At 50.5% G+C, this 24,630-nt stretch overlaps 6 protein-coding genes across 8 annotated transcripts; 3 read left to right on the top strand and 3 right to left on the bottom strand.

Annotated features, from left to right (window-relative positions):
• Nucleotides 1-509: 509 nt before the first annotated feature.
• AAFC00_000678 (uncharacterized protein) lies at nucleotides 510-2,805 on the bottom strand (the record flags this gene model as incomplete). The annotated part of the gene is made up of 2 exons (XM_069346832.1): nucleotides 510-852; nucleotides 911-2,805. The coding sequence occupies 2 exons, from the start codon at nucleotides 2,803-2,805 to the stop codon at nucleotides 510-512; spliced, it is 2,238 nt and encodes a 745-aa protein (XP_069200542.1).
• A 1,271-nt stretch (nucleotides 2,806-4,076) lies between these two features.
• AAFC00_000677 (uncharacterized protein) lies at nucleotides 4,077-5,830 on the top strand (the record flags this gene model as incomplete). Its single annotated transcript, XM_069346822.1, has 4 exons — nucleotides 4,077-4,143; nucleotides 4,193-4,579; nucleotides 4,649-5,052; nucleotides 5,111-5,830. 4 exons carry the CDS (start codon nucleotides 4,077-4,079, stop codon nucleotides 5,828-5,830), a joined length of 1,578 nt encoding a protein of 525 aa, XP_069200541.1.
• Nucleotides 5,831-9,175: 3,345 nt separating this feature from the next.
• Nucleotides 9,176-11,061, top strand: AAFC00_000676 (uncharacterized protein; the record flags this gene model as incomplete). Its single annotated transcript, XM_069346812.1, has 3 exons — nucleotides 9,176-9,473; nucleotides 9,530-9,930; nucleotides 9,994-11,061. The coding sequence occupies 3 exons, from the start codon at nucleotides 9,176-9,178 to the stop codon at nucleotides 11,059-11,061; spliced, it is 1,767 nt and encodes a 588-aa protein (XP_069200540.1).
• A 3,088-nt stretch (nucleotides 11,062-14,149) lies between these two features.
• Nucleotides 14,150-15,511, bottom strand: AAFC00_000675 (uncharacterized protein; the record flags this gene model as incomplete). The annotated part of the gene is made up of 2 exons (XM_069346801.1): nucleotides 14,150-15,141; nucleotides 15,196-15,511. 2 exons carry the CDS (start codon nucleotides 15,509-15,511, stop codon nucleotides 14,150-14,152), a joined length of 1,308 nt encoding a protein of 435 aa, XP_069200539.1.
• Nucleotides 15,512-15,892: 381 nt separating this feature from the next.
• AAFC00_000674 (uncharacterized protein) lies at nucleotides 15,893-18,656 on the top strand (the record flags this gene model as incomplete). Of its 3 annotated transcripts, XM_069348369.1 has the most annotated exons (6): nucleotides 15,893-16,076; nucleotides 16,172-16,238; nucleotides 16,292-16,353; nucleotides 16,411-16,440; nucleotides 16,490-17,888; nucleotides 17,936-18,656. In XM_069348369.1, the coding sequence occupies 6 exons, from the start codon at nucleotides 15,893-15,895 to the stop codon at nucleotides 18,654-18,656; spliced, it is 2,463 nt and encodes an 820-aa protein (XP_069200537.1). The 3 variants fall into 3 exon arrangements, with proteins under 3 accessions (XP_069200537.1, XP_069200536.1, XP_069200538.1); XM_069346789.1 differs by lacking the exon at nucleotides 15,893-16,076 and having other exon boundaries at nucleotides 16,153-16,238; XM_069347845.1 differs by lacking the exon at nucleotides 15,893-16,076 and having other exon boundaries at nucleotides 16,153-16,238; nucleotides 16,490-17,943.
• A 4,044-nt stretch (nucleotides 18,657-22,700) lies between these two features.
• AAFC00_000673 (uncharacterized protein) lies at nucleotides 22,701-24,134 on the bottom strand (the record flags this gene model as incomplete). Its single annotated transcript, XM_069346777.1, has 1 exon — nucleotides 22,701-24,134. One exon carries the CDS (start codon nucleotides 24,132-24,134, stop codon nucleotides 22,701-22,703), a length of 1,434 nt encoding a protein of 477 aa, XP_069200535.1.
• Between the last annotated feature and the right edge of the window lie 496 nt (nucleotides 24,135-24,630).

Raw genomic sequence — 24,630 nt, 5'->3', positions numbered from 1 at the left:
TAGTGGTCGTAAAACTCGTAAAACGTAGCATATACAATACACGGTACATTCATACTCATGACTCTCTCTTTCAGCACAAAACTTTCAATCACAGAAGGGTGAAAGAGAGTAGACTGAAGATGGAGAGAACAAGACTCTATACACGGTGTGTTCTTCGCCTTGTTTCTAAACGCTTTCTCTTATTCTTCTTGTTTCAAACACTATTGTTTTCATGATGGACTGAATATGAACGCCTGCCTGCATGGCTGCCTTTCCAACGCCCCCCCCCCCCTGCCCAATCCGGTCCTTTTAGTCCCTATCATGCGTGCATTGCTTTGCTATCGGTCCTTCTCTACTGCTTCGGGAGGACACCCGGACTCTGTACCACGGGTTGTATTGCTTCTTTCCCCTTTCCTTCTTGTGCAGGTGAGAGCAATAAGGGAACCAGACCAACATGGTATGATATTCCTCCGTTGCTCATTCCAATTCTCACGGACGGCTAGTTCCTGCAACACAACGGCCAACTAACCTCATCGTCTGCCGTTCAGACTCCTCAAGAACCCTTCCACGCCACTCTCGTCGCCGAGTCCTAGCCCGTTACGGCCACCGAGACCACGGGCCTCCTTTTGTGCCACCGCGACTCTCTGCTGCAATTGGGCGGCGCCGGTGTCGATGGTTTGTAGTTGCGCCAGATGCGAGTTGAGCACACGCACAATCTGTGCGAGCGGATCTGCTCCTGTTTCGCCGGCGCCGTTGGCGGCTTTGTTGGATTTGGTCAGGCTCGTCGAGGCGAGGTTGATTTCTTCGATCATGGAAGTGAGGTCGTGCGAGATCTCGGTGAGGCGGTTCGTTGCGCGTTCGGCTGTGCGGTAGCTGTGATATGACGTGTCAGCGATGTTCAGAAAATAGGACATAAACAAGAACAACATACGTTCTCTCTCTCTCAGCGTCGACGCCAGACTCGGCGCCGCCCGTGCGTGAGATCATCTCGTCGACGACACGCTCATAATGGTCCAACCATCCTTCCAGTTCCTTCTGTTGTCCTTCGACAGCCGACAACTGTCTCTCGACCTCGCTCGTGTCTCTTTCGGCCTGGAAAGTGCTCGAGTACAGCTTAGAGATCTTGTCGCTGTTCTCGACCAGCGAACGATCCCAGGCACTGATCTTGGTGGCAAGGTTGCCAAATGACTTTTGGTGCTGGGTCAGAGAGGTGGTCCAGAGTGTGAGGATTTCATCGAGAGACTTGGAAGCCAGTCGGGAGGTCGGTGGTGGCGCGGGACCAGTGGTGGAAGCACCCAGAGTTGACGAAGGGGCTGCGGCAGGTGTTGCTGTTGTGTTGGGGGCGGCAGGAGTTGACGATGACTCGGCGAGTTTGGGAGCGGTGCTGCCGAAATTCAGACCACCAGAGGGAGCGGCGCCGGCATTGGCGGGCGCGGGAGAAGGAGCTGCGGCCGAAGATGCGGGCTTAGCACCAAAGAGACCTCCTGAAGGTGCAGGAGTTGAAGTCGCAGGAGCTGCTGATGATGGAGCCTTTGCGCCGAACAGACCGCCAGAAGGTGCGGTGGTAGATGTGGGGGTGGAAGATGATGCCGTGGCGTTCTTGAACAGACCACCGGCGGGAGCAGCAGCAGAAGCAGGGGCCGCAGACGAAGAAGCTGGCGCGCCAAACAGGGCGCCAGTCGAAGGGGCGGTAGTCGGCGTTGAGGACTGAGCAGCGGAAGCCGATGTGGTGGCGCCACCTAATGAGAAAGCTGGCTTGGGGGCATCGCCAGTCGTCGGGGTAGTGGAGCTGCCGAGGGCAGGGAAGAGGGGCTTGCTTGCACTGGCTGGTGCAGCACCTCCCAGCGAGAAAGAAGCGGGCTTGCTCGAATCAGCAGCGGAGGAAGCTGGTGGGTTGCTCGATGCAAAAGCGCCAAAGGTGAGCTTGGCGGGTTGGCTGGCGTTTGCGTCAGCGGGTTTGGGTGAAAACAAAGAACTAGTCGGAGTGGTGGCGGATGCGCCATCTGCAGGCTTGTTGCTGTTGTTTCCGAAAAGTCCACTGGTAGAGGGCGCTGATGCGGGAGGGTCTGTGGTTTTGGGACCGAAGAGGCTGCCAGACGATTCTGCAGGCTTGGACTGTGCGAAGAGGCCTCCGGTGGATGGTGCGCTGGAGCTAGTAGGGTTGGACTTGGGGGCGCCGAACAGTGAAGAGGCAGAGGAGGGTGCAGAGGCATTGGCGCCGCCAGCTCCACCGAATAGTCCTGAGGTGGCTGATTGCTGGGGAGGTGGACCAGCAGGGGTGGTAGAGAAGGAGAGTGGAGATGGCTTGTTGTTGCCAGGAGTGGTTGATCCAGTGTTTCCAGCATTGCCAAACAGACCTCCCCCAGAAGCCGGCTGCCCAGCGGGAGTTGTGCCAAAGGTCATGCCTGAGACAGGACCAGCGCCAGGAGTGGTGGGCTTGTTGTCTGCTGCCTTTCCAAAAGAGAAACCCGTCGAAGGAGCAGCAGAAGTCGAGGAAGGAGCTGCAGAGCCAAAGAGACCACCAGTGCTGGGAGCAGGCGAAGCAGTCTTGTTCGCTGTGCCGAAGCCAAAGCCAGCTGATTGACCGCCGGCGGGTGCTGCTGAACCGAACAACGGCTTGTTCTCTGTTCCAGAAGCAGCTGCGGGTTTTTGGCCAGACAGTGAAGGTGCGGATGATGTCGAAGGGGAGTTTCCTGTGCTGGAAGCGAAGAGGCCACCGCCATTAGATGCAGCTCCTCCAAACAGATTCGAGCCTCCAGCGGGTGCTCCAGTCGATGCGCCGGCCGAGGCAGGGGCACCAAAGGTGAACTTGGGCGGGTCAGGCATGGCGAGTCAGATGGCGACCTGTCTTGGTTCTTCTGTCTGCCAGAGTCAACATTCCGCAAGCTTGCAGCATGGCGTGCATGAGATGTTGTTGTCCCTTACGTACGTTTGTTGTCCGGTGTCACAAGTCGAGCCAATGGGACGGACACAAGATGCGTTGGTTGTTATTGTTGCTGCAGCGAGTGTAGAGACGACAGTCAACGGACGCAGCGACGTGTGTTGTGATGGGATTGTTTTACAGTATAAGGAAAAAAAACCCACAAAGGCAGAAAGAGCTGCTTCAATCACGTCCACTTTACACAGAACGACGCGCGAACTTGATATGGCAGTTTAGTCTTGGCTCCGTCGCCGCGAGAGCGAGAGCTCCAACTTTCTTCTTACTGACCTTGCTTTCTTTACCTTAGCTTACACTGTACAACTATCTCACGGGGATTGCCGCAGTCGATGGATATATGATATCATGAGTAATGCGGTCGCGGCGCAAACTAGCCGACATGACTCATGACTTGCTATGCATTTTATATGCAGACAAGTGTCAGCATAACTAAGGTAGCTACTGCACAAGGCAATCACGCGTTGACTACCCCGCATCAGAGTTGCGTTACAGCAGCGAGCACAGAGGCAGAATAAGACAAAGTCAATAATCGCCGGATGCAATGGGTGTGGGTGTGGGTGTGGGTACGGGTGTGGGTGTGGGTGTGGGCTGTGCAAGATCATTATCCAGATTCAGATATGCTTCGACACTTGTCACGCTCGTCATGTGGAGGTTTGGAGGCTGTGTAAATGCACTACTCTGAGGGTCTACTCTTAGGGACTAGTCGAGCTGTCGCAATACAAGTACAAGTAGCCCGGTGGTCTGGACTCGAGGCTGTGAGCAGTACTCGCACAGTGGTAGGCTCATCAAATCACCCGTCGTGGTCCTTGGACATAATAAAGCAGTCGTAGCCGCAGTCGTAGTCGTAGTCGTGGTCGTAGTCGTAGTCGTGGTCGTAGTCGTAGTCGTAGTCGTAGTCGTCAAGCCCCCACCATTTCCATGTCTGATACATTTATCTTGCTGTAGTCTCTCCATTCCCCTCATACGGGTCCCCTCATACGGGTTTCGTCCCAGCTCTGAGACACGCCCGCTCCGACTTACCTTACTTGTACAACTGCCATTGGCTGTCACTGCTACTGTCGCAGCTTCCGCAGCTCATCTCACCACACACTCTTCGTCATTGAACATCAATCCATCATCCTGCCTGTTCCGAATCACATCTTCGCTTCCACACTTGAACATGTCTCTAGGACCCCCTGCGGAACCGCTCGACAACAAAGCCGATCCTGGAGCTCACGAGATGCATGGTAAGACAACCACCACCCCTTCTGCTCTATTCGTTGACTGACTTGACAGTATCATCCGACGACGATCACTTCTCCGATGCCGAAGAAGGCAGCAGGAGATCACCACCGCACTCTCCCGTCCCCGTCACACGCGTCGAGAGAGTCGACGATGAGCCCGCCTACGGCGAAGTTCCTGGTACTCAGGCCTACAACATCAGGACTCAAGACGCCGTCCCCGACGAGATGGAGATCATCCCGGACGGCCAGCGCAGTCGCTCGACCTCTCGTCTCAGCGAGTCAGATCGTCCCTCCACTCCCGGCGGAACCCCCGTACCCAAAATGGTGGTCGAGAGAGTCGACGACAAGCCCGCGCACGGCGAGGTCCCAGGCACCCAGGCTTACGAGATGAGAAAGGCCGACGCCGAACCCGACGAGGTCAGGCAGGTCCCCGATGAGCGTACGTCTCTTCCCTCTCTTGCATAGAAAACCCCCCCTCGGCAAGCGCCCTTGGTTTTGACAAAGGAAGCATCACCAACTTCAGACGACAGATCTCAATCCCCTGCACACCCATCAGCGTCAACTCTAGAGTCGTCCGCCGAGCCATCATCAGACCACGAACAAGTGGAAGAGTCGACACAAGAGTCACTGCCTGAACCTGCTGCCGAGAAACAAGAAAATCCACTGAGCCACGAACAAGGAACACAAGATCAGGCTGCAGCAGACGATGACGACGATGACGACGATGACGACGACGATGATGATGATGATGATGGTTTTGGAGATGACTTTGATGATTTCGAGGAGGGCGCCGAAGTGGGAGAAGAGGATGATGACTTTGGTGATTTTGACGATGGCTTTCAAGAGCCAGAACCCATTGCACCAACTCCACCTGCTCAGACAGAGCCTGCCCATGACCCTCTAGCACACCTCGTAAGTAGCCACGCAGTAGTCCCGCTATCTTCTTATCCGCTCACCTTTCGTCCCAAAGCCGAATATTTCCTTTGCCGACTTCCAGACCCCGGACGACATTCTAAAAACAATATCACCACACTTGCAAGAAATCTTCCCTGAACTCGACCTCTCCGCCACGCCACAGCCGCCGTCGTCAATCACAACGAATAATTCCATCCTCACCGACCGATCTGCCTCTTTGTGGTCTCAACTGGTAGCTCCTCCTCCACTACAACCGCCCAACTGGATACGATCTCGCATACGTCGTCTTTTCCTTGTCTCCTTGGGCGTCCCTGTCGATCTCGACGAGATTTTGCCCGCGAGCAAACAAAAGAAGCTGATTCTACCCAATATCGACCTTCACTCTGAGCCCTCGCGCGGAAGCATCAGCAAATTGCGCAAGGAGGGACAAAACGACTCTGAAGTGTCCGTGAACTCGACCGCCACAGGAGGTGAAGCAAAGAGAAAGAAGAAAGACACGGAACGCCGAGGCCCTCCCCCGCCGCCCGACTTTGATGCCAACGCCGCGAGCCTGTTGTCGTCCACCACCGAGGCCGCAATGTCTGGTTACAGCGACGAAGAGCTCAAGATGCATGTCGCGAGGCTAGACGAGCTGATCAAGAGCGCTTCCGACGTGCTCGAGTACTGGCTCAAGCGAAAAGACAGCGCTGTGGGCGACAAGGAGGCTTTCGAGGGTGTCATTGAGAATCTGGTCGGCTTTGTACGAAAGAATCGGGATTCGAGGGTGTTCAAATAAACCAAGAGGAGCCAAAATAAAATGTTGTCCCAGTTTCTCGTTTTCCCCTTTTCATCGACCTTGTCAGTTCAAGAATAAAGATATCCACTCAACAAACAATATTGAAAAATACCCATCACAGACAGATACATGATCAAACAGCTTTTCTCCCTTTCGATGATTGATCAAGTCTGTGCATTGACTATGCCATATCATCCTATACATATGCCAAGTTCGCAGTCTATCAGAGAGAAATGCGACATCCACAAATCTTCCTCCGACGGACTGTGCAGTAGGCATCGCAAGTCCATTCCAAACCTCTCTCTTCGTGACTGCCATCTCACCTACGCTGCACCCGGAAAACCTCCCAACACCATGGTACTGTGCCCCAATGTACTGTACGTAAGTCGAGTACATCTACAATGACAGATGAATCACACAGACACAATAGTCCCACACACTTCGACTGGTCAGAGAGGATGAAAAAGGACAATAAAGGACAAGATCCATCAGCGCGAGACGCTACCAGCACTCCTTATCTCTCGTACATGAAACCAAGATATCTCATTCGACACCAGAGATCAGTCTCATCACGAATGACAAGATGATCCTTCCGCTATAAGTAGTTTATTCTGAGAGTAGTGTCTAGGGTCTCTCGTCTATCAGGATATTTTGTTTTGTTCAACCGACTAAAGTACTATATGTAGATTTTGATCAAGAGACCACTTTGCGAAGTGAAGATGAAGTAAAGTGAAGTAAGATAAGATAAGATGACGCTGCACTGCCTGCCTGGGTACCTTACGGTATGCATCTCGCAACGCGCTCCTAGACGGGTCCTCGATGCGAAAGAAAGAAAGCCTAAACCACCTCACCTCCGAATAGGGTACCCCCCTACTGCTGTACAGTACCATAAAAAGCAAACAGTATCACATGCCAACCTCTGCACAAACTCTTAGGTTTCTAAGCAATCCGTCCCGGGGCCTCTCACGAAGAACCTAAGGTACCTATCATTCCCTCCCGAAGAATCACATTCAGTCAACCGGCCGGGGAAAATCACTAACACCGATGTGATGCCACCCACCGAGCCTCGGATCCCGGAAGTCTCAAACGCCCAGCTTGTTTTATGCATAGTTTATGCATTCACGCACCTCTATGACGCAGCCCTGGCTTCCGTTCGCTTGCGCTGCCTGCTACTGTAGCTATTTTACCTACCTTATATGAATACTGTGAGGTGAGGTGGCTTGATCGGTATCCCGAATGCCTTGGCCTCGTTCGGACGAGTTTCCGGATTAGATAAGATTGAGGTGCCTGTGCGAGACTTTCATCCCACTTTTGAGGGTTGAGGTTAGTCTGCTGCTGCTGCTGCTGTTGCTGCTACTTGTCTTGTTCGTCATGGAGTGAAGTGGAATACAACGAGATGGGGCGCGGCGATGAGAACCGAGTATGCAGCTATTGTGAGAATACAGATAACTGCATGTACAGTACGAAGGCTGATACGAAGTGAGTATTGTTTGTGTCAGCCGGGCAGTCATAAGACACGTATACGCGGCTACTGTACGACAGATCCAGTTCCTAGGGGAGCCTTGCGATGCCTACTTGATGTATATTCCATGCATGTTTTCTTGTCAAACTCGTTCATACGACAAGAAGACCTCGGGATATAAAAAACGATTGATGATGCACGAGGCGCCAGAGTTAAGCTCCGGCCGCCGCCCCCCGAGCGGCTTATACTTTGCCTGTACCTGGCTTGCCACGCGACAAGGCGCACAAGTAAAAGTAAAAATATCGAACCTTGAGCTTGCAGTAATGTTCTTTCGTCTATACACGGATGACATTGGCTCCGAACCCATTAGTCAAATAATAATGCATGGAAATACTCCACCTTTGTGATATCGCACATGGTTAAGCGCAGAATCACACTCTTCTCGCGGTCGGTTTTGCTCAATTTGCCGCGGCTAGTGCTGTCGCTAAACCAGTGACACATGGCGGGTGGTTGAAACGTTCGAGAAGAAGATTGAAGAAAGAGAACCTGAAGATTACTAGTTGGCGCAGTGACCTTCTTTCACCTGCTCCACATTGATGGTGTATGGGGGAAATTTTGTTGTGAATCGAATCGTTCGTGTCAACAATGTCAAGAGGGTCGTCGCCATCTGTTAGGTGAAGGCTCTTATCTACCCTAGGTATAAGCAAAAAAAAGAGTGTGCAACAGACTGACATGAAGCTGAGTCGAGACGAAAGCACCACGTTTGGAGGTGCTCGTAAACTTGAATCTTACAGCTTTATCATCGGCTTTATTTGCTACATGCATGATTATTTAAGCCTCGGTATCGACAGCAGTGTATAGCATGATCCGCAAGTGGATCCCGTCATAACCATAAGGGGTACGAAAGGTGGGCCGATATGTGGGATTGCGGCGTTACAGCACAATACATGCGTGCATAAACGGGTCGAGGACCTCGTAAAACGACCTTGATTAATCCGATTCACGAACAGGCGATGGATTGCATGACCTGATCTTGCAGTCTGCAGGCTGATTGAAATCATTCTTTCCACAAATCCCAGGCAAACGGCTTACGCAAGATGCGAATGACTCGCTTGCCATGTTTGTTTTTATCGCGGGATCCCCAATCACACCCCCAATCACACCGTACCAGTATACCGAATCTTGTCTAGGACCATTTCCAAACCTGGAGCGGACCCAAGCAATGCCGTGTGCTCGTACTGAAGCCTTAGCATCGGGTGCCGATAGCCCCGGCGATCAGGGTCAAACTCCGTGTATGATTGATAATGCATACGAAATCACATGCTTGTATAGTCACGGAGTACGGCCGTACAGAGTGAGGTCGTCTTCGTCGCAAGACGCAGAACAATACAAGTTTTTTCTGGTAGACGGGCAATTTTCCATTTGTTAAAGCGAAAACGGCGGCCCGCGATACCAAGCTTTTCTGTGCCTCGGCAACTCGACACGTCAATCTCCCCAAAAGGGTATGCTTGCGAGCATCTTTGAAAGACTCTTGAAACAAGTCCCTGATATAGACACACAGTAATGTATTGGTGATGAAAGGGGACTGCAAAGTGGCGGGCGTCCCCGTTCGTATGTTGACTAGATGAAAATAAGGTCGTAGTTCTTTGGTGGCGCCGAGGGGCAGCATAAATGGTAGATTTGGGGGGGGGGTGGTGTGGACTGGTCGTTGATCGGTAACAGGATAGGCGCTTGTGGCCGACCGCGATCTGCCAACACATGGACCTTCTGCCTGGGTACTAGTATAAGGGCAGGGCTGGCCGCACACCTCTACCTGGAGGATTGACCACCCGCGATTCTACACATTCCACATCGGCTCTATATAGATCGTTGTTTCCCAAAGGATGTCGTCGACCACATCCGCGGACATCGAGAAGCCCACCATGTCGTCTGGCACTCACCTAGATCTCCCAGAGAGGATACCTCGCTGGCGAATGGTCTTCGATAAAGCACGCATTACTCGGGCTGTCTACGACGAAAAGTACGAGGGTGAGGGAACAGACGAGTCACCTTATATTGTGACATGGATCGAGAATGATCCTGGCAACCCTTACACATGGCCAAATGGTTTCAGATGGTGGATCTGTGCCATCAATGCTTTTGTTACTCTTGCTGTGGCTATCAATTCGTCCGCTTTCAGTGGTATGTTGTCGTGTTGACGGTGTGAAACAAAGTGACCTTGACTGACCATCTTCCAGGCTCGATAAGAGAACTCCTGGCTGATTTCATGACATCAACCGAGCTCATCACCGCTGGTGTTTCGCTGTTCGTCTTGGGATTCGCCGTCGGGCCTCTACTCTGGGCGCCACTATCAGAGGTGTACGGTCGCCAAATCGTCTTCGCCGTCACTTACGGTGGCTTCACTGCATTCAATATCGGTGCCGCCAACGCGCAGAGCATCGGCCAGTTGCTCGTTATGCGATTCTTTGCTGGATCATTTGGATCTTCGCCATTCACTAACTCTGGAGGTGCCATCGCCGATGTCTTCATGGCAAATGAGCGTGGCCTTGCTATGGCCTTTTTCGCTCTTTGCCCATCTCTTGGTCCTGCTCTAGGGCCTGTCATTGGTGGATTCTTGAGTGAGACCGAAGGCTGGAGGGTATGTTGCTTTCCTTCGCTATCTACTTAAAATCAGTCCTCGATGTTAACGTATCTTTTTCAGTGGGTGCAAGGCCTGATGTCAATCATGTCTGGTGTCCTGTGGATCGTGGGTATGGTCGGTAACCCGGAGACTTACGCCCCGGTTCTCCTCCACGCCCGCGCAGCTAAACTTTCCAAATTGACCGGAAAGGTTTACAAGACACGTCAGGACATTACCAACGCCGACGTTGGCATTGTCCAGATCTTCAAGACTTCGCTTTCACGACCTATCCTGCTTCTTTTCACCGAGCCCATTGTTCTCCTGCTATCCCTGTACATGGCCATCATCTACGGAACCCTCTACCTCTTCTTCGGTGCCTATCCCATCGTCTACCAACAAAGCCGTGGCTGGAGTGAGGGTATCGGTGGTCTTCCATTCCTCGGTATCGGAGTTGGCATGATGAGTGCAATTGCTTATATCATCATTGCGCCCAAGTTCTCAAAGAAACCCCCCAACCCGTTCCCTGAGCCTGAAGAACGTCTCAAGGTGTGCCTCATTGGAGCATTCGCACTTCCTATTGGTATCTTCTGGTTTGCCTGGACCAATTACCCCTCAGTGCACTGGATGGCATCTGTCGCAGCCGGCGTGCCCTTCGGATTTGGCATGGTGTTTGTCTTCCTATCCATCACAAACTACCTCGTCGATGCCTACACGATCTATGCCGCCTCGGCTCTCGCCGCAAACTCTGTGCTCCGTTCTCTCTTCGGTGCCGCTTTCCCGCTTTTCACGAAGCAAATGTACGCCAAACTCGGTCTGCACTGGGCCTCTTCCATCCCTGCGTTCTTGGCCCTCGCATGCATTCCATTCCCGTTCTTGTTCTACCACTACGGTGCCAGAATCAGAAGAAAGTGCAAGTACGCCGCCGAAGCCGCCGCGTTCAGAGACAAGCTGGTGCAAAAGGTCGCTGTGACCGCCGAGGGCGAGAAGGAGATCAAGGAGAGCGAAGTGCCCGAGATCGAGGCCGAGGGAGGCCTGACTCTGACGAGGACAAAGACTTACGATGCCAGTCCTTACGATCTTGACCTTGTCAACACGAGAGACTCTGCGCTCACACACAAGAGTCAGAAGAGTCGAAAGAGCAAAAAATAAAAGTGCGACCACACTTTTTTTGCTCTTTCTGTTTATCTTTGCATCTGCTAGCGATTTTCTACTGCATTATATCGAGGAAGACATGATCTCGAGGAGACCTTACTAATTATTGTTTAACCACACAAGGGGAGGAAAAGCTAACCAAGTTTCTTGTCGATATGGGGGGGAACCGGACGAATAGATATTATTTATAGACTTATGTGACGACATCACAGACTCATGGATCTTTGTTTACAGAAAAGCCATATGTAGAGACAAATATAATACCGAATCTTCACTACATCTGCTGTCCTGCCAAACTCAATTGTGATTCGAGCCCTCCCGCTACCCATGTAGATCCGCGTCAGCCACAAAACAAACCCACCCCTTAGGGTATGTTGTTTTCCCTTTACTTTCTCTACCGCCTACAGTCATGTCAGAAAACATGGGTATGCCACACACGTCTACAAATGACTCATCACTGTGCGGACTCGGCGTTCGATTAGCTACGCATATCCTCGAGAGAGTCGATGTCAATTTGATACGTCTGGAGAACGGCCTCGACATAGAGTTCACACCCGACGACGCTAATGATGATGATGATGAAGAGATCGCCGAGGCGAGCTGAACCACCATTGCTTCCTTGAACATACACAGGATAGCAGGACTGATGGTCGTTTTATCGGCGTTGCGCTTGCGATCAGGGAGGTGACTCGAATGCTCATCGGCGTCTTCGTTGAGCGCAGACAGATGCCGAAACAGTTGCGCGCTAAGCCAGGGGATTGACAAGGCTGCCGGTGCCGACTTGTCGGCAGAACCGGATCGTCTCGCTGTACGGACAACGAAAAAGTCTCTATGCAGCAATTTTATCTTGTTTAGGTGCTGCAGGAGGTTATCTAGTGATGGGGTCGAACGAGGATTTGGCATGCTTGGTTCTCGAAGAGTGGTTGTCGAGCTGTGATTGCTTCTTAATGACTTTGCAATGTTCAACCAGATATCTTCTGTTGGATCGTAGTCATTCTCACAGTCTTGGGCAGTAACATGATGCATGAGGGATGGATCTCCTTCGTGGGCAACTAACGTATCGCCCTCCGTATCATCTCTTCCATGGGCAAAAGAGTCGTGTTTCGAACAAGTCTCTCGCACTGCAATGGCGTCCACTTTGCCAGCAATGGAAGCCAATTCAGTCCTGACAGCAACGGTGAATTTATCCGTGACATCGACTTCTCCGCATAGCAGCATCGCTGGCTTACCAGTTCCTGCGTGCACGACTTTCTGGACTATCTGCAGACGAATCTCTTGCCGAAGAACACCTCTCCGCGAGCATGTATCTGAAAATATAAGCTGCGGAAATGGCTCAATCCTCAGTCCGCATTCCACAGTACTACCATATGGTAGATTGAGATACGTGCAAGCGCCGACCTTGAAGACATTGCTTCCGACATCAAATCTTGCGGACGTGAATCTGATAGGCTGGCCGGTCACCTTGGGATCAGTAAGAGCGATTGAACTGAACAGATGGGGAATTCGTAGCTTTGGTCTGATATCGGGAGATGGCTTGTGTGTCAACCCATGCACAGGTGTCGTGTAGCTAGACGAAAGACGCTTTATAGTCTCGATGGAACCTGTATGATTGACCAAGCTGGCTCCCGGTAATTTTGTTCCACGGGTCTCTGTGTATTCATTCTTTGGGGATGAATGATACGCAGAGTATGCTGATGGATACAATGTCGACGGGTCTGATGGCAATCTTGCCGTCTCGGAAGTCGTTCTGTGTAAGCATGTGCCTTCGCCTAGATCTGCACCAATCTCAGCCTGGACAAGTTGCTTCACAAGATAGTCTATCTCACTTTGTACTGGTAGTGCGAGGCTCTGCTGATCAATAGTCGCGGGGTGCTTTGTGCCAATGACTTCTGGTGCGTTCAGTGGTTCGGGCTGGAAGTACAGGCTACGAAAATCAGCCAAGCCCTTAGTTCTCCTGTTCAGGTGATGATGCTCTGAAGGCGGTGTTGGGTGGCTCATAATGGGTCATATGATATTCGATCAATAGTGCTTCTAACCGCAATGGACACGTCCTGGAAGTGCTTGACCCTGTCGTGCAGACTCGAGGTGATGTAGCTCGTAAGTACTCCCATCGCGAACGCGACGTATATATCAGTATCGGCCACCCTCATATCGAAAGTGAGACACCAGCTGCAGTCTCATGTTTTTTCACAAAGAGACGAAATGGAGCACTCTGAAAGTGTCCTTGAGACCTACTGCTTCCATGCCTGATCCATGATCAAAGAGATCCAAGACATGAATACCGGGGCGTCTTTCTCCCAGCCATGAATTCAAGTTCAATAGACAGTCTATAGCTATCGCATGTCGACACGAGTGACTCTGCAAAGACTTCAGAGGTCAACACAATCATAACTACATGTGGCAAGAAGTGCGGTCGTTGGGTGGCTTGTAACTAAACAAGACTTCTCGCGGATCACCTTCAGGGTGCAACAAGATAATCGACAATCGCAAATAAATGTGCCGACACCATTGTGCAAAGCATTGCGCTATAGGCTAGGGGTATCGCGGTTGACAAAAATTCAGAGGTCAAACAACCACAAAAAGTAAATGCTTCGACTGAGAATCGAACTCAGATCTAAGGATATCCTGGACTGTGCCAAGTCATAACACTATGAGACCTCCGTACTAACCGTTATACTATCGAAGCTGTTCAGGCATTGTCTGAGATAGTGGCTAGAGCTGGGAAAAGTTGACCTAGACTAGTATATATTGCTTTGACCTCACGACTAAGCATAGGTTTCGCCTACCACATCTATGTTTATTGAATACCTATCAAGCTCTCCATGTTTGTTACACCCCAAGGATAGAACTAATCTCAATTAACAGTCAAGCAAGCCGTCACGAGTCGTCACGTCATAATACTGAGAGATGTTACCAACTGATCTTCCTTTTCGGAGAAAGCGGTACCAAGTCCTACAAGCTAGGACCACGGCCGAAATTTCCTCTTCAACATGTTTATGACTTTTCTTTCATATTCATAAGCATAAGCTATTATCTATACTAGCCCATGATTATGCGTCTGTATAGCTACGACACGACTATTGGCTCATTTCGTGGTACCATCATTTCCCGTCAGCGCAGCAGTGCCTTTTTGATCACCGTTGGGAATGGTGGGATCGGACAGGGTTGGTGCCGGTGCCGGGTTTAAAATTCGGGTTGCATCAATAAGCGGAGCTGCGGGGTTGATCTCTAATCCGAACCCAGGTTTGTCGAGGATCGAGACATCAAGATAACCTTTCATAGGAATGGGTTCGTTGGTGAAAAGTTTACCGAATACAGGCAAGACTGACTTGCCGTCAGGAGAATTGGCCAAGTACTCCTGGAAGGGCGAATTTGCCTGTGAGACCACAAAGTGATAGCTATAAGGGCCACTAGCATGAGGCACGACTGGAATGTCGTAGGCCGCGGCCATTGCTGTCACCTTCAACAACTCTGTCAGGCCACCAAGCCACATCACGTCTGGCTGAAGTATGTCAAGGTTTCGGCCTTCGATAAGCTTGCGGAACCCATATCGAGAGTATTCGTGCTCGCCTGTAGTGAATTTGATGGTTGGGTGAGCACGCTTGAGGAGCGCATGGCCGTCGAAGTCATCCGGAGTGAGACACTCTTCCCACCAATTGATGTTCAAGTGCTTGCACTTCTCGACAAGCTCAATAGTATAGGTGACGTTCAAGCTCATCCAACAGTCAACCATCAATGGGAAGTCAGGTCCAACGCTCTCGCGCATCTCTGTCAGATACTCAATGTTCTTCCTCAAGCCCTCGAAGCCTTCAGCAGCACTGTAAGGAAGTGCTACTTTTCCGCCGAAGAAGCCCATCTCTTTCGCGGCCGAAGGCGCAGGCCCAGTGCAGTAAAAGTTCAGTCTCTCGCGAGTAGCTCCACCTATCATCTTGTACACTGGCTCGTTCCTTATCTTGCCCAGAAGATCCCAGATCGCGAGATCGATGACAGAGATCACTGCCAGAGGAAGTCCTTTCCTTCCGTAAAACATTGATGCACGGTACATCTGCTCGAAAAGGTTGTTCGTATCACGAGGATCTACGCCTGTTAGATTGCTATACACCTTCTTCGTAGGTTAAGAAATGTACTCGCCAGAACCGATCAAGAATCGTGTAAAGTGCTCTTGTGTCAACCAACACGCTGGGGGTCCGCCAAAACCTGTGGCAAAGCCCTTGGTACTGTCTGTGGCCTCGATCTCGACACAAAATGACCCTAATACATTTATGCCAAAACTCGTCCGCGACTTTCGATAGTCCTCGTAGCCTGACATTGGCGTTGCGATTTTGGAATCGATCAACCAGTGACCGCCTCTGACATTGTGATAATCACCACCAGATCCTACTCCTTGAATAACGAAAGTTTTGATCGCTTTGATCGCAGGGAACGATCTGACGCTATTGGAAGCCATGATCGTGACCGTGACTCTAGGAACTGACGAGTCTGAAGGGAATACTGACGACGTGATGTACACAAAGACTGAGTGGGCGAAGACATGAACGGACAGCTATATAAGTCTATCTATAGGTTCTCCCAAGATTCAACTAAACACAAGTCAATTTTCGAACCATCGGTAGTACAATGTAGCGGCCAGTCGGTTGTTTCCATAATGATACCCCGCGGTGCAACAGAAGCTTGTATCCGCCCGCCCTTACATCCCCATATTTTCCCCAATGCACTGGCCCACAACCAATTGCGGGGTTAGTCGTCGTCGATTGCATCTCAAATTCTCCCTCGTGTTTCGGTTCTAATTACACCGAAATTGCTCATCAACCATCCCCAGACTGCGGATATGGCATCAAAACTTAGCCCGAATAACGAGGACAAAGCCTCGGAATCAGTCCAGTCATCCAATACGCGTGCTCAGGATCCAAGTAATAGCGCTGTTGAGGAGGCCGTGGACCAGAATGATGAGATATGGAGTGAGGAAGATGGGGACGAAGAAGGTCCTAAGAGAAAGCGAGTTCGCCCACTAAGTGTGTAATCCAACAGTCTCTGGAGCATTGTACAACTTGTTCTCGTCACTACCTTGTGGATCTGAGGACCATGTGAATGTCTGACCATTCTGAAGGTGTTTCGTGTGAGCTTTGCAAGACACGAAAAGTCCGCTGCGACCGTGGCAAGCCATCATGTGGTTGGTAAGTCTTCGCTTTCGTCTTTCACTTGTGTGATATCTCCTAATGTTGTATAGGTGTGTTCGTAATGAGCAAATTTGTGAATACAAGGAGCGCAAAAAGCCAGGCCTTCGAGCAGGTCTGTTATTGATACTGTACATGATGATGGTAGAGGGGATCTAATGAGGGCCTGCAGGATATGGCCGAGAACTGGAAGCTAGACTTGGTATGTCACGAGACTTTGTTCATCTAACTAGATCACTTAAACAACCTAGAGAAACTCGAGGGTGTACTCGAAGCTCAGCAACAAATGCTCCAACAAGTTGCCAGCGCACTACCAGGACTGCTGAACCAGCAGCCACAGCAGCAGCAGCCTTCTCCTTCTGTGCATTCAACGACTCATTCCACAGACCTCGGCACAAGAAATGAGACGGCACTCTACATGCAACGACCGTCTTACTCAAATGCGACATCGCCGGTTGATGGGCTCAACACTACTGGCAATGGATTCCATCAAGCTGCTCTGCAGCCTACTCTATCGCAGGTACCAGTCGGACATTTTCAAAATCAACCACAGCCTTCTTTTCGACAAACTACATCAGCTACAGACTCAACCTACGCACCAACTAATCCTCCACTCGAGTCACCCAGTCTCAATATCCCAGGCTCAATGCAAGCTGGCGTGGCCGAATCTACGCACATGACTGCACAGCAGGATGCAGATCTCCCGCCATATGATCTATTGTATGCTTTAGTGGATCTTTTCTTCAAGCACATCAACACCTGGGCCCCGATATTACACCGTCGTAGCACACTTGACTCTCTTTTTGGGTCGTCAAGCCTGGACGAGGCCGATCGGATCCTTCTTCACGCGATCGTTGCGACGACTTTGCGGTTCTCCAACGATATGCGACTAACTGAAACTTCGAGGGAGAAATATCATGCTGGCTCGAAACAAAAAGTACTACTGTACGGTCTGGAGAACAGCTCAGTTAAAGCGTTGCAAGCTCTGGTCATTCTAGCACTCGACATTGTCGGCTGTTCAAACGGCCCGCCAGGATGGAATCTCTTAGCTCTGATCGCACGTAGTGTGGTGCAATTGGGATTAGCAGTGGAGACCACTTCAGTATCAGTATCTCCGTTGTACCCCTCGATCTACACGCTCCGTGCCATGGTTCTACCAGACCCCAAAGATTGGATAGAAGACGAGAGCCGTCGGCGGCTTTTTTGGATGGTGTATCTCTTGGACAGATATGCCACTATCGCCACAGCTTTTGAATTTGCTCTTGATGACAAGGAAATTGATCGAAAACTGCCTTGCCGAGATGATCTCTTTTCTCGCAATCAACCTGTTGAGACACGGTGGTTCCCTACCAGTGCTAGGACTGACAATTCGATGAACACACCCGAGAATCTTGGTTCATTCAGCTACTACATTGAGATAGTGGAGATACTATCCAGAATCCATCGTTTTCTGAAAAAGCCAGTGGATATTGGCGCGCTATCTGATGTGGAGAAATGGCAGCGAGAATACCGTGAACTTGACAGTAAACTGAATAGCTGGAAGTTCAGTTTGCCGTCCGAGTATGGTAACATGGCTCGGGTGTTCAACCCGAATGGAACCAACAAGATTGTCAATTGCGTGTGGATCATGTTGCACACCACATATCACACGTTAGTTGCTCTAAAAATAAAATCTGGCATGTCGCTAATGTTTTCAGGGCTGTAATCCGGCTACACTCATCTGCAGCTTACCCAACGACAAGATCGCCAATATTCACACCCTCTTTCAGTGCTAGCCAAAGATGCCACACTGCCGTGGAAGATATCTCCTCGCTCTGCACATATGTCAGACACAACAATATGCTCACCAGTTTTGGGCCGCACTTTGCATTTTCGCTATGGGTGGCAGCTCGACTCCTACTTGTGCAAGGTTCCACTATCGACCGCCAGGTCAATCCAGCCATATATCCTCTTGTAGAGACTCTCCGGGAGATGGGAAGACACTGGAAAGTCTCTGAGCGTTACGCTACACTTCTGCAACGTGTCCTTGACGAGTATAACGATTCAGCACGTGCGCCTGTCGGTGCCAATGGAGAGCGAATAACACCCTCCACGGTCCGCATTCTCGCAGACATGCGACGATGCGCTTACGACCTTGACTTCTTGATATCTCGGCAGCCGAAACAACAGTATGGCATGGCCAAGGCCAATAGTGCTATCCCTGCAAGAACAAGATCCCCTGCACAGAACGAATTAGAATATCTTGATGTGTTTGATTTCTTCAACATGCCTAGGCTTCCATTGCCCACCGAGGACTCGACACACTCGGGATCAGCAGAATACCAAGCAGCCGATGTGGCTAGCAATAGCGAATTCAACATAACAAACTTTATGTATGATGCGAACGCCGACTGGTTCATACGAAACCCGGGCACTTGAGCGAGACAGAGGGAGGGTGTGTGTGTGTGGGTCAAGAGTGCGACTGTACCTAAGCCGGCAACACTCATGCTCCATCTCGGTACTGGATATAGCGGAACTCTTATGTGCGACGAGTTCTGTATGGCCGCTGGCCGCGTTCAGGATGTTGCGCACGTAGCCAACGGAGCTGGATGCGCATAGATGTCATCAATATTAGTACTACATGCATGTGCTTGTCACTGCACGAGGCGCAGACCTCATCTCACTTATTCTAAGTATAAACTGAGCAACAAGATGTCAGTTTCTATCTAGGCGATACCCGTTAGCCCTCGCGACTGCTATTACCTGACATTCGGTAGAATGAATACATGAATTTTCCATAACGTAAAAGCATCCTCAGACAGCTTGATTTGGGCGCGTTGTGCTGTAGTGAGGAAGTTCGAGCTGCGACCTCAGCTGATGAGTTTCGACCAAGGAGTAATATAATTAATATATTCACCGATCACGATGATGCTGCACTTGTTCGAATATGGCAACAAATTGTCAATCAGTAAATGCTTCTATTGGCGTGAGCTGCGTCTTGGTACAAGCTTTGTCGCACAGTAGTTTCTCCGTTGCGGACCATGATTTACTGGAAGATCAATCGCAATCGTTGCGGTTCTAGATCCACTGTACTTGTTGCATTTTGCTGACAATTCGCGAAACCCTCGCTGACAATTCGAAGATCCTCGCCCTGCACATGACTTCACACATCTCATCGAACTTGCTCTGGCTCGAAGGGTGCGACAAGTATGTCCAGATGGGGGTACCGAAGGTTCTGAAAAGCTACGTCACCATACACGGGATGAGCACGTGGTCTTGATTGCGGATAGATTACAGGTATGCCACCAGAAATAGGCAGCCGAATGGTGGAGTATACTGTACTGTACAAGGCAAGTACCTAAAATATACTGTACTGTAGACCATACAGTAACATGCGTGCACTTATGATCACTGTACCGAGATTGCTCGCTTCGAATTCCCTGGGTGGCCCAATTCACGCACCTAGCTAGGGCTGCAGCGGCCTTATATTTACTGGCTCATTAAATCTAGGACCCAACACGGTAGGTGTAGATCATCCTGTCATTGACCAGGGATGCCGCTATTCCTCGCGGCTCAGCAATCAGCGGACCTGAAAGGACTGACCGGAGGCCTCTGGGCCCGTCGATACACATGCTCCGTAGCTCGAAACTAATTCGCGGCGCGGACCTATTGCGTACCGTGGGAGCCTCTTTCGCGGTACCTGTGTGCTCTGATCCCGCGAGAGCTACTATGGAGCATACCTCCTCGCTTACGCATCCTGGGAGATAATCCGTACCATCTACTATGGCGATGCAGCGATGACTCAAGATAGGCCTAAGCAACATCATGACCATAGCAGAACAGGTGTTCCTTCCCTCTTCGTTGATAATCATGGTCAAGCGTCAGTGTTGGCATTACTCAGCTCATTAGGTTTCTCTAAAGTACAAGCAGGCGGTTCGGTCGCAGGACTATGCTCACGCGATGATGGATTGACTTAAGCTTGTGCGAGCCAGCCTATTGAGACCACCAGAAGAACACTTGACTGCGATAGTTGCCTACGCCGCGACTTGTCTACTTGGCCATTATCCGCTTCTAGGAACAGGTGAATTGCAAATACAGCTCATGGTATGCATTTATACATGGGAACTGTATAGATTGTTGCCACCTCATCTTTCCCTCGTATTCGCATCCACCTTGGTTAGGCACTACTTTGCGGCATTCCTTCATCGTGTTCGAGTTGTTATATAGACCCATAACTCCCCACTGCTGTGCATTTATCTTACATCTCACTATCCTGCCATTGCTTTTTTCTTGCAGCGTACAGCGTCTCTTATTCATATCCAGCATATCCATCATCCTCATCCTTATCACTTCCCTCTAAAAAGGAAAAAGTCCATCTGAAATTGCCCACAATGTGCATCAAGATTGTCGAACGCTACGCTGCATGTGGCTGCGACTACTACACACACCATGTACAGCCATGTGCCTCACATGGAGTGAGCGGGCACCGAGTCCAAGAGAAAGTCGTTCTCGTGGGTCAGAACTGTCCCAGACATTCAAGCAGACGAAGCAATCCACCAAACGCTACGAACAGACCTCTACTGTATAAACCGGGCTTGAGCACTACCCGAGAGACCTACTTCGGCCTCTGAAAAACATGACCGGAGGGTTCCATGAATTACTCCCTCTGGCGCCTGCTGTCTTGTCTATGTCGATATCGAGGAGATCTACGCCCTCCATGAACGACCGAAGCTAAATTCGACGGCTTTACTCGTAGTTACATCGACAAGACGAATTCAGTGTTCGATCAGTGAGACATGTGGTTTCCGAATCAAGCAGCAGCAGCAGCAGCATCATCATCATCATCATCATCACACTCAATAGACCCAAACATCTACCGCAGGAACCCGGTCAGCCCATTGTCTTTACTACCCTCTGGACCACCACATAACAAAGCCCCAGCAGGCCTGGACTGTCGCTATCCCATGAACGACCTTCACGAAAAACTGATTCCCATTTGCATTTCATGCGGCGTCTTTGGTATCCCTTCTACAGCTGCATCTTTATGGCGCAGGCAGTGGGCGGGTCCTCGTTGCATTTGCATTCGCATTCACATTTTCATCACTCCGCTCATTTATAGACAGCCTTAGATAAAACTAGTTTACAGCACTATTAACATGGAATTACATTAGTTGGGCCTCCGGGTTAGCGTTCTTGGCTTCGTCGGTTGCTTTTTGCTGATGTGAGATGCCATGGCCTACGCCCGTCACGGTACCTATTGCTCGAACGTTTCTCATTGGTAAACCTAGGTCTTGGCCGAGTATGAACTCCATTGTTGCTATGTAGACCGCCAAGCTGTGTAGTATATCTGTAAGATATGTGGTAGTGATGGAACTTCAATCTGGATTTGCCAACTGGTCACTATCCTGCAATCGCACCCGAGACAATGCTATGCGATATGAGCCACGATGGGAGAAGGAACCAAAGAATGTGATTACATAAAAGACAGTCAAGTCTAGGAGCTGCAGCGACAATTACTATACACAAAAATCGATTGTTTGATTTTCCGGGGTGCAGCGGCTGGCGTCATGGGTCCTTGTCGACCAGCGATACTCTACCTTATCCTCGGGGACGTTTACCATACTCTCAGGAACCTCACACCTTGTCTCGCTTTGCTTACATCACCTTTCTGTCTCACTTCCGCCCAGCGGCTACTAAAGGGCTCCCAAGACCATGTCTGTGGGTTGCTGATCGTGGGACCTTGCTGGTGTAAATTCGGTAGTACCTCCGGCACTCGCGGTAGCTAAGGTAGAATTGGGGGGCTGATCTGAACAAGGCCAGGAACAAAGTTGCTCTTTTTGGTCCAGCTACCCGGGGTGGCAATCGTGCGTGCGTGCGGGCAAGATGGTACCGCGCCCGATACCCAACTATCCACATGAGGGTTGAAGGAATGTAAGATGCGGAGACAGGCGCGCCCGCTCACAGTACAGCCATGGCTAGGTACCTACCTGGGTATCGCTATTGCTATCGCATTCGCATTCGCAAACTGTATATCTTCAGCTCCAACACTCGTATTACTGGTGAGACTTAGGTTCTGGTCTCGACTCGCAAGGCTACTCCTTCGGTCTTGTGATCTGTGTTATAGGCCGGTCACTGTTTTAGTATCATGATCGCCGCTTACCACTGAAGTGGGTGTAGATATTGTTTAGTGGAAACCAGGCGAGGAATGCCAAGAGTGCAGGTGCTCGATTGAAGATCTTAGGGTAGGTACTGTAAGTCCTTCGCATTTATAACCTTGAAAGGGCAGCGGGGACGACGCATGCTACAAGTAGGTAGGTAGGTTGGGATCCAATTCCTGTCCCTGATAGATGGCATCCACAGCTTCCGAATGGCTATAAAACATACTTGATATAGCACTGTCTCGCTTTCATGATTGGGCATGACAATTACAGCAGGATTGTTATGGATTCTATGGTGTACGTATGCCTCGTGCAGGCCACACCATTATAGGTCATAAAATCGTAAGCAGTCATCTCTATCCAGGCTTATGACGGTATTCGTTGCTTCAGCATAATGTAGTCCAGTGCAGAACCTTCTTGGACCGTCTTTCGATCTTTGAAGCCTCCACTTCAAATTGTCCCTGCTGTCCCATATTTCGACCGTACCATCACCGACAACAAACCCTAAGAGGTGATCATTCAGCCAATGTACCTGGTTTACAGCGGCGAAGATGCGCGCATGAGGCGTCTCATTCTTCAAGGAAAAAGTTGCAACGATGCCACCCCCAAATGGTTGCCAGATCAAGACGTCCGTCTCATGAGCTAGAGCAACATCTCCGTTCGCAGACCAAGCTATGTCCCGAATCCAACGCTTGAGACCTTCGTGCTCTAGGCGTACGTCCTCTTCTCCTGTGTCGCGAGAATATACAGCGACACTAGGTCCATTGTGACCCATCCCGCTCAATATGACGTGTCTTGAGTCTGAAGACCAGGCTCCGCTCCAACACTGACTTCCGATAGGCCCGATAGTATGTTCACAAATACCGGTAGAGGCATCCCATAACTTGAATGTCTGGTCCCAACAAGCAGAAGCGATCGTCTTCCCATCTGGACTGAATGCGACCCACATGATGGAGTCTTCATGTCCGACAAGCGCTTGTGTCTGTTTGCGAGTAGTCATATCGCGGACGATGATGCGAGGGAGATCCTCAGACGGTCTGGCTCCGTGTTGAGTTGATTTGTCCTGCATACCATACAGGAATGTCTTGCCGTCGGGGCTTGATGGCTGACTATTGAAGCTGAAGATTTTGCCACGAAACGAATCGAGACTACTTACAAGTAAGTCGGAATCGAGCTTTTCTAATGCCTTTGTATAGTCTGCCAATAATGCAGCTAGAAGAGGTGAGGACTGAGGGATGCCGTGGTTCTGGGCCAGTTCAGGTGTGATGGCATCCAGAGACCGTGTAGCAAGCTGTGACGACGGTATAGGAAGACCAAATTCGCCATCGCTCAACCGACCTGAGTGGTCCAATTTCCACACGACAATCATACCTTCTCCACCACCAACTTCTGAGCTCCCAGATATGAGTGTGTACTCATTGCCTGCTGCATTAGATGAAGGGAAGAATACAAGCTTGTGGCAGTCTTCGAGAGGTCCCCGAATTTGAGATCGAATTTCCTTGGAGTGGACATGAATTATAGTGATGAGATTACCACCGGCCACAGCGATATACTCTTGATCAAGGCCCATCGTCGAGACTGATGATCTGCCCGGGAGGTCTCCAGAACGAGGCACGTCAATCTTGAAGTCCTCATCGCCCCAGTAACGCTGAGCTGACTTGCTGCCTCCTTGCGCCCATGTCGCTGGTGTGCCATCAACACCGAGCTCGTCCTGCACCTCATACTCGAATTTCTGAAAGAACTGGTTTCTCGTTGGCATGATGCGTTGCGGCGCTTTGTATTGGAATAGCCAGCTGTCGCTCAATGATGTCGAAGGACAATAGCTATAAGCTCGAATATGTACATCCCATGTTGCTCTCACGTCTGTTAGTTCTAGGCAGCCATACCGGTCAAAAGCATCATCATGACTCATGCACGTCGATCGATCCTACTCATGATAAAGGAACTGTGTGTCTGAGCTGCGATCATCTCCGCCTCTCGCAGTTTTGCCTCAACACGACTAAGACATACGAGTCTAGAGCGCGGGCACATGGAGGATTATACAGTACTAGTCCTGTGGCTCTCTTCATACAGTATCCTGCTGGAGTGGTCGGCCCCTGGTGGTCCAAGCTGTGTGAGCTGCCCAGGTCGATTTGACCTTGCCCGACCGTTACCGAAGACGCGTCCCTTCAGACCCCTGAACAACTTCGAATCATCGTTTAGGGAATAGCGTTGTTCGAGCCTGGACCAAGATTGATGTGGACGCGATAGTTCCC

Source organism: Neodothiora populina (assembly GCF_041146345.1).
Source record: "Neodothiora populina strain CPC 39397 chromosome Unknown canker_contig_11, whole genome shotgun sequence".
NCBI lineage: Eukaryota > Fungi > Ascomycota > Dothideomycetes > Dothideales > Dothioraceae > Neodothiora > Neodothiora populina.
The sequence above is the reverse complement of the archived record's forward strand: the minus strand, read 5'-3'. Positions and strand labels throughout refer to the sequence as shown.